At 49.4% G+C, this 7,591-nt stretch overlaps 1 protein-coding gene across 3 annotated transcripts in view; it reads right to left on the bottom strand.

The window, feature by feature from the left end:
• BTK (Bruton tyrosine kinase) overlaps window positions 1-7,591 on the bottom strand; it is a 27,753-nt gene that overhangs the window by 7,640 nt on the left and 12,522 nt on the right. For all 3 annotated transcript variants that reach the window (XM_019521212.1, XM_019521210.1, XM_019521211.1), the window contains exons 2-8: window positions 6,664-6,846; window positions 6,123-6,221; window positions 5,267-5,335; window positions 3,472-3,553; window positions 2,026-2,154; window positions 1,794-1,861; window positions 739-920 (exon numbers count right to left, since the gene is read on the bottom strand). In XM_019521212.1, the coding sequence (XP_019376757.1) occupies window positions 739-920; window positions 1,794-1,861; window positions 2,026-2,154; window positions 3,472-3,553; window positions 5,267-5,335; window positions 6,123-6,221; window positions 6,664-6,801 (767 nt within the window). In that variant the 5' untranslated portion in view covers window positions 6,802-6,846. The remainder of the gene's footprint in view (window positions 1-738; window positions 921-1,793; window positions 1,862-2,025; window positions 2,155-3,471; window positions 3,554-5,266; window positions 5,336-6,122; window positions 6,222-6,663; window positions 6,847-7,591) is intronic.

Raw genomic sequence — 7,591 nt, 5'->3', positions numbered from 1 at the left:
GCTGGTTCTTCCTCCCCAGGTGCATCACCTTGCACTTGTCAGTGTTGAAACCCATCCTATTCTCATCCACACACCCCTGTAACCTGTCTAGGTCCGATTGCAGCCTATTCTTCCCTTCTAGCGTGCCCACATCCCCCCACATCTTAGTGTCATCAGCAAATTTGAACAGGGTGCTTTTTACCCCCTCATCCAAGTCACTGATGAAGATGTTGGACAGTGCGGGCCCAAGGACCAAGCCCTGGGGGACCCCACTGCCCACATCCCTCCAGGTCGAAAATGACCCATCCACCACCGCTTTCTGGGTGCGGCCCTTCAGCCAGTTGGCAACCCAATTGACTGTGGGTGTCGACACCACAGTCTCCCAGTTTCTTAATGAGAACAGGGTGAGAGACAGTATCGCTAATGCTCAGTAGGCTGTCAAATCTGCTGATCCTTCCCAGGAGTAGCCCAGAGCCATTGTGTCCTGAGAGCCCCAATTCCAGCACTGGCCCTTGTCAGCTGGGTTTAAAAGCTGCTTCAATTAAGTTCCCAGTAAGTGGAATGTTGGGAGAGGACACAGTTCCCCATTGGTTCTCTGGCATCTGAGAGAGGTACATTCACACAGGAGTGCATCCATGTGTGGGAAATACAGTTGTGTCCAAGGGTGTGCTTGAGTACCTGTGCTCTGGGACTCTGCTCATGTATGCAGACTCTGGCTGGCCTGGGGCTCTCAGCCACAATCCAGGCCAGAGTTCTTACCCATTCCTGTCCCGGGCTCTCCACCACGGTATATCGCTCTTTTCCAGAATGAAGTACTCTTCCCCCTTCTGCAGCTGCAAGTCCTGTGCGTTCATTGGCACATAGTCATAAAGTGCCACAACCTTCTTCATTTCACCTGGCATGCTGGGAGCTGGCTCAGGGGGTAGTGGCTTCATCATCATCTTCCAGGGGGAAAAGCATCAAACAGTGAGACCCTGAGCATCACCCTCTGAAGCTGAGTAGGTTACAGAGTTCTGTGGCCAGGTGCATTCTCAAGCCAGGCCAATTCATGATGTGGTACAGTATCCCTCTTGCTTCAGTTTCTACCTCCCTGTTTCTTCATTGTACTTACATGGTCCCAGAAGCTTTTAAAAGATGTTTTCTCCCTCAGACTTCTCACGGAATAAATACTGATCCCCTGTGGCTCTTCTAGGCACAGCCCCTTCCTTCTCTTTCCATTTACCCTTATCTCAGGACTTCAGGCTCCAGCTTTGTCCCAAATCCTAGCTCCCACTGAACAAAGAAGGTCTGTCAGCCCCACTCTGGCCTCTGGATTTCTCTGGAAAGACCTTCCAGATATGGGCCTGAGATTGGGCCTGGCTAGTCCCTGAATGGGAGATCCCTGGGGATCCCAGGTGTCATAGATCCAAGGCTAGCAGTGGTAGGACACTTGGTAAATTCTCTAGACTATAGAAATGGAACGAGAGGTAGGACTTCACTCTGTCCATTGTTATTGCTGAGGTGACAGGAAGCGAAGGAAGTCCCTTGGTTCAAACTCATTCCCTCCTTGGGATAGGCTCTCCACAACTTACCTTCTTTGGCCAATGAGCTTCGGGGTCCTGTGAAAGGACAGTGTCCCTGCAGGTCTCTCCTGGGTCTGAGATAAGAGCAACCCTCACTAATGCTCAGTAGGTGGGCAAATCTGTTGCTCCTTCCCTGGACTACCTGTTCTTAAATATTTTGGAATAGGGTAAGCTGGCCCTGAGTGCCTCACAGCCATTAAAGAGGAAAGGCCATCCTGGCCCAAAGGCAAGTCCCAGCTGCTCTCTGCATACCTGATCCTCCTCGGGCGTTGGAGGAAGAGGCTTCTTTGTCTTGCGATGAGACCGTCCAGTTTTTAAACCTTTAAAGTATGAAACAGAAAAAGTTGAAAAATGTTATTGGCATGAGACACTGATGAGTGATGAGATGCTGGGAAGATGAGCTGGAGCCTGCATTCCAGAGATGGAAGGGGGAGTCAACATGCAGAGAAATGGAACAAAGACAAGGTATCACTTGGTTTCTTACTTCCGTTCCTGCTCTCCAGGACCTGGCAGCCCATGGCATTCTTGGCCGTCTGAGAGCAGCACAGGTATTGTCCATCAATCCAGAAGCAGGGGTGGTACTTTTGTACCAGGTCGCTGTTGTAGCAGATCACTGCAGCAGGAAAGAGAGAGACTATTTGTCCCATGGGAACTGTCACCAATCCAAGGGGTGAGAGCTCCCCCCACCCCATACTTATCACTTGTGCTTTGGGATCACTAAGAAGGGATTCTCAGTAGTCCCCCTGAGTTCTTCAATCTACACTCCTGTCTTGACTCTCAGCAACATGAGCTATCTTGTATTCATCCCTGGGGCCCCTGAGTGTCCTGCTTACCAACCACATTTCTTCTTGATCTGTCCAGCCAGGAACCCCAGAGAGATACCAAGCCACTTTCTATTATTACTAGATTTAAGGTGTACTGCTGTCACCACAGATGTGTTAGTGTCACAGGAAAATATCACATGGAGCTCCCAATAATGTGCAGGGACATTTCCTCAGTTGGATGGAATCAGGATACATATGTTGCTGAACAACAGAACAGTGTGTGGCACTTGATAAGCAACCAGAGTTGCCTTATTTTGGACTAAACTCAGCTGGAGGCTGCTGAGGAAAGGATTAGACATGGCGGTGAACTGAAGTTACAGCCACTGCAGCGCTTCATGCTGGCTCCATGAGGGAACAGGCTTAGGATAAAGGGCAAGCACAGTGTGAACACAGAGTAGCATCACCTGAGCCCCAAGCCTTGGCTTGGTCTTCACTGTCAAGAAGGTGAGATTATTTTATACTGAGGAAATATTTCTCTTGCCATAAAATCTCAGGAGATTTAAGATGGGAAAACACCAGAGGTGCCCACCATGAAGTGGGTAGGCCAGGTCAGTACCACACTGTTTCCTGTGGTTGACCCTGTCTCATTTACTTAAGGTAAAAACACTGTGCTTTGCCTCCTTTAAGTATTTCAAAGGGAGGCAGCTAGTGAGGTCAGTAAATCTGCTGTATAGACATAGCTCTTCTAGCAGTGAAGACAAAGACAAAGTTGCTTGAATGTCTTCTTTAAGAAGATAGGGGTTGTCATGCAACAACTGACTTCCCCGTTATCAGGTTGCCATCCTTCCTGCCTGCATAAGGAGACTTCCCTGTGTCAATTCAACTAGCTAATCTCTCCACATGCATATGAAGCCACAGATATATATACACACAAGCACACTGAGACACACACCCCAACAGATCCATCAGATTTAAACAAGCCGTAAGAGCTGCAGCCCTTCTACACTGAGTCATGGCAATATGTTTCCAGCTCTAATCAAATTATTTTAGCCCAAAGTTGATGTCATTGCTCCAGTTGTTGCAAAGAGGACTTGGTTTTAATTATGACTCCTGCCTTGTTCCAGTTGAGCTTTAAAAAGGGTTAACTTCAAAAATCAGAGACTCACCACTCTTCAGCTGGTGGATCCAGCGCTTGCGTAACTCCTCTGTTGGTGAGAATATATAGAGGGGTCCTTCATCATACACCACCTGAGGGACAGATAGACTGAAGCTCTCTACAGTAGGGCATGGGATTTCTGTATGGGAGATAGGTGGGGACTGATGGACACCTTTAACTTCTGATTGCAGAGCATAACTCTTTTAACTTTGTTCCAGCCCCTTTACTGTGCTTATGAGACTGTGACTAAGAGGTTATAAATAAGCCCCCTCCCCTGAGACTTTCCACTTCCTTCTCTGACTTTCAATAGTTTGGGGGCTGATTTGTTCACCACGTGGGGCCCAGGCAAGCAGAGTAGGTAGGGAGCCCAAAGTGCTCAGTTCCAGTTTATGACTGGATCAGAGGTGGGCTAAGGTGGCAGTGGATGGGGAAGTTCAGACAGAGATCAGGCTTATGAAGATCAAAATGTCAGGTGTCTAGAACTAGCAACAGGATAACAATGTGTGCAGGTAGATGGCCAGATAGCCAAATAGCAAAGGTGGGTCTGCAGCTCACCCCCAGATCTGAGCATCCCATGCTTTGGAGGAGGTTCGAGATTCAGACATTGCTGCTGTCCCCTCAGCCCATAAGGGCACAACCAGAACTTTGGCTTTGAACCTGAGGGGAGCTCAGATTTGGACTTACATGGTTGGGCTCTGGCTCAGAGATTGCAGACAGCCCAAAAGTTTTGAGAACATTACAGTGTCTGCAACCCTGCAGAATGGAAACACATAGGCAGCCTTAACCAATGTGTCAGAGCAAGAGCTGCTTATCTTTTCTCTCTTTCTTGGTTGCTTGCTTTCTTATAGGTGGTGAAGGGAGCTGCTGTGTGACTTACCCAAGGTCACAGAGCCAGTCAGTGTTGGAGCAAGAAGCCAAGCCCAGACCTGAAGCCAGATCCCTGACTGATGCTTTAACTATGGGGTTCATGCTGACAGCACCACAAGGGTAGGTTTTCTCTTGCATATTGTAATCAGAAAGTATTTAACATAGAAATATTTCTACCTCCTCCCCATAAACATGACAGGATCCTGCCTGGTGGGAGCATAAACAGCTTCCCATTGCTTCTCACTGGGGCTCATGCTAGGCAACAGCCTGTGATGAGATGGGTCCAGTGCCAGCCCCTGTTGGATGTGCTCCCATCAGCCATCTACTCTTCCAGCCTCAGGGGTGGGAGTGAGAACAGAACAGCTGCCTGCAGGAAGTGAGATGGTCTTGCTTGGATGAGCCTTAAAAAACTTCACAGGTCAGTGTCCAAGTGTGACCTGCACCTAGAGGCAAGCAGGAAGCTACCACTGCATCAGTGTCACAGACTCCCAGCAGCTACTGCTACCACTCAGGCAGCTATGTTCTGCCCTGGTGATTGTTTCCAGTGGTTCTTGCAGGACAGTTCTGTGCGCAATAGTGACAGTGAGTTGCACTGGACACTGCTGAAACCTGGTTCAGTGCTGATCCATGTAGGAAACAGTCACAATGGAACCAACAGTACTCCAGACTGTGAGCCTTTCAACAGTACTCTGTACTCTCTGGGCATCATCCTCATCTCATCTGGATGGAGCCTCAGGCACCTGGCCTGTGTCATCCCCTGTCCTACCCAAGCACTGGGAAAGGAGGAACATCACACCACCATGCATGTCCAATCAGTGGACCCAAGCATGACAACCTTTGGTGGTGTGATCCCAGGATAGCAAACTGACTATCCTCATTGTCTTCTTTCCTGCAAAGTGAGCCAGGCACAGCAGGAGCTAGGGGTGAAGGAAACTCACCTGGAAGGGATAAGGGAACCTCTCTATGATTGAGATCTGCTCCATCTCATTGGAATCTTCTCCCTTTCTCTGTAAAAGAAAGGAGAAATGTGGGTTTCTGTCCTGGAACTTGGCTACTGCAACTCTCCCTAGCACTAGCAGTAGCCCAGGAGTCAGCAGTTCAAGGTGCTTTGTTGGAGCTACACAGGGGCTCTGGATAATGAACTGGGCTGCCACCTCTGGGGTTCTATATATTGGTGCTTTCTAATACAGATGCCTCCTCTTCTGGGGAGGTGGGACCTTCCCCTGCCTCTGGCATATCAGGTGGGAAGGTAGCACCAGACAGCAAATTTCCCAGCCTCTACCACACTGAGGTTCATGATGGAGTGATGGCCTTGGGGATGGGCTTGGATGCCAATGACAACTCCCAAGTGCCCATGGCCAAGGGGAAACGGATCTCTCATGCTCTCTGAAATTGGATCAGGAAACTGCTGCCTGTGCCCCCAGGGTCTGGGGCAGAGACACTTCCTAATTCCTTGGGGATCTGTGTTACACTACCAGACTGAGTCCTTCAGTCTTTAGAGGATTAAAGCACAGGAAAATGTAACCCTGGCACTCCCTCAGGAGTGTGATCCATGTGGCCAGAATCCCCAACAGCATTTGGAGCACTTCTCCTGAAGAAAGTTTCTTAAGTTATGGGCCACTGGAGTAGGAATCCATCCACTCTCCCTGAAGAACTGGGCCAGGAGTCTCATTTAATTTGCTTGGGCCTGCCAAAGTCAGCAGTGAAGGGGGAATGGGGCTGTCTGACAAGGACAATGGGCCTGGAAGAATGCTCTGGGGATGTGATGGGGGGTACTGCCAGCCTCTTCCTCACCGGGATCTGCCGCTCTGGGGGTGGGTTGTTCTCTGGAGCCACCGTCTCCACACAGGTGATTTTCTCAATGTCCACTGACCCCTTCTTACTGCCTCGCCGCTACAGAAGGGAACAGGGCAGGAAACGGAGAGAAAGGGGGAGAATGGGATGGAGGGAAGCAGAGGGATATTAGTCTTCATGGGCACAGTTTAGCACAGACACTGCTTCTAAATACTGATGCCCAGCTCCAGCTGACATTAGGGCACAGAGGGTATTTGATGGCAGGGTGACAAAGACCCGTCTTCCCTGCACTTGGAACTGTGGTGAGCATTGGCAATGTGTAGGGGGTGCATGCGGGTGCATGTGCACCCCCTGAGCTTGGCGGTGCACCTCCTGCAAAAAGCATTGCCAATGCTGCCAGTCATACTATGTTACCATAGCCAGGTGTGTTTCAGTGTCCTTTAGCTAAGCAGCAGACCCCCAAAAGGAGCTTACCCTTAAGCAGAGCCTCCCTCAGCCCCATTTGTCAAGCCCCCAGCTATATTCTGAGCCACCAACTCACTCCACGCTCGAAGTCGTACTCATAGTAGGAGAGCCTGCTTTCTGTCAGGAGGAAGAGGCGCTTCTTGAAGTTGAGAGGAGACGTTTTCTTCTTCTGCTGCGAACGTTTCAGGAAGATACTCTCCAGAATAGCTGCCATGTCGTCCTCTGCCTCGTCCTCTGTGCTGTACTTGCTGGCCTGCCGCTGACCAGGCAATGGAGAGAGCAGTCAGCCAACAAGCAGCCTAACAGACCCCACAGTGCTTAAATGGCTGCTAACCTATACACATGCTCCAACACGCTCAATTAGATTAATTGAGTCTGTTTCATGTTCTAAGTATAACACTCTAGCATTAAACCCTGTGGGTTTAAAATAGGTCACCGGGGTGCTTCAACTGAAGCTTGTCAAATAAGCTTTAGTTAAAGTGTCCCACGGCCATTTTTAAATGTGAGGGGGCTTAATACAAATGATGCTGAGGCGTTTTAATTAGAGTGGCTCTTTGGGAACACCCCTCCCCCAAAAGCATGTGTATAGGCACTCTAGTAGAAAACCATGTGGTGTTTGACACCGTTGCCCACAAATCTCACAGCAGCTGCCACAGGACTTCTAGGGGAGCTGGATCAAACTTCCTGTGTACTCACCCTGTTCTCCTGGGACAGGCAGAGGGAGAACCCATACTGACAGGCATTGTGAGCCCACCTGACTGGGGCCTGCTGGGCAGAAAAATTTTCACACATGCAAGGGGAAGGGGAGCCATTTACAAACTCAACCTTCAGCTTTCAGTTCCTTTTTTTTTTTTTTTTTTACAAGTTGTGGGTTGTGTTTTTTGCCAAGTCCCAACAGTCCCCAAGAGGGAGATGACAATATCTAAGCAGATTGCAGTTCCAATCAGATACATAATGCTAACACTAGTGACTTCTTCAGGCCAACACAGCTATGACTCTGGAAG

Source organism: Gavialis gangeticus, unplaced genomic scaffold (genome assembly GCF_001723915.1).
Source record: "Gavialis gangeticus isolate Ggan-Ray unplaced genomic scaffold, GavGan_comp1, whole genome shotgun sequence".
NCBI lineage: Eukaryota > Metazoa > Chordata > Crocodylia > Gavialidae > Gavialis > Gavialis gangeticus.
The sequence above is the reverse complement of the archived record's forward strand: the minus strand, read 5'-3'. Positions and strand labels throughout refer to the sequence as shown.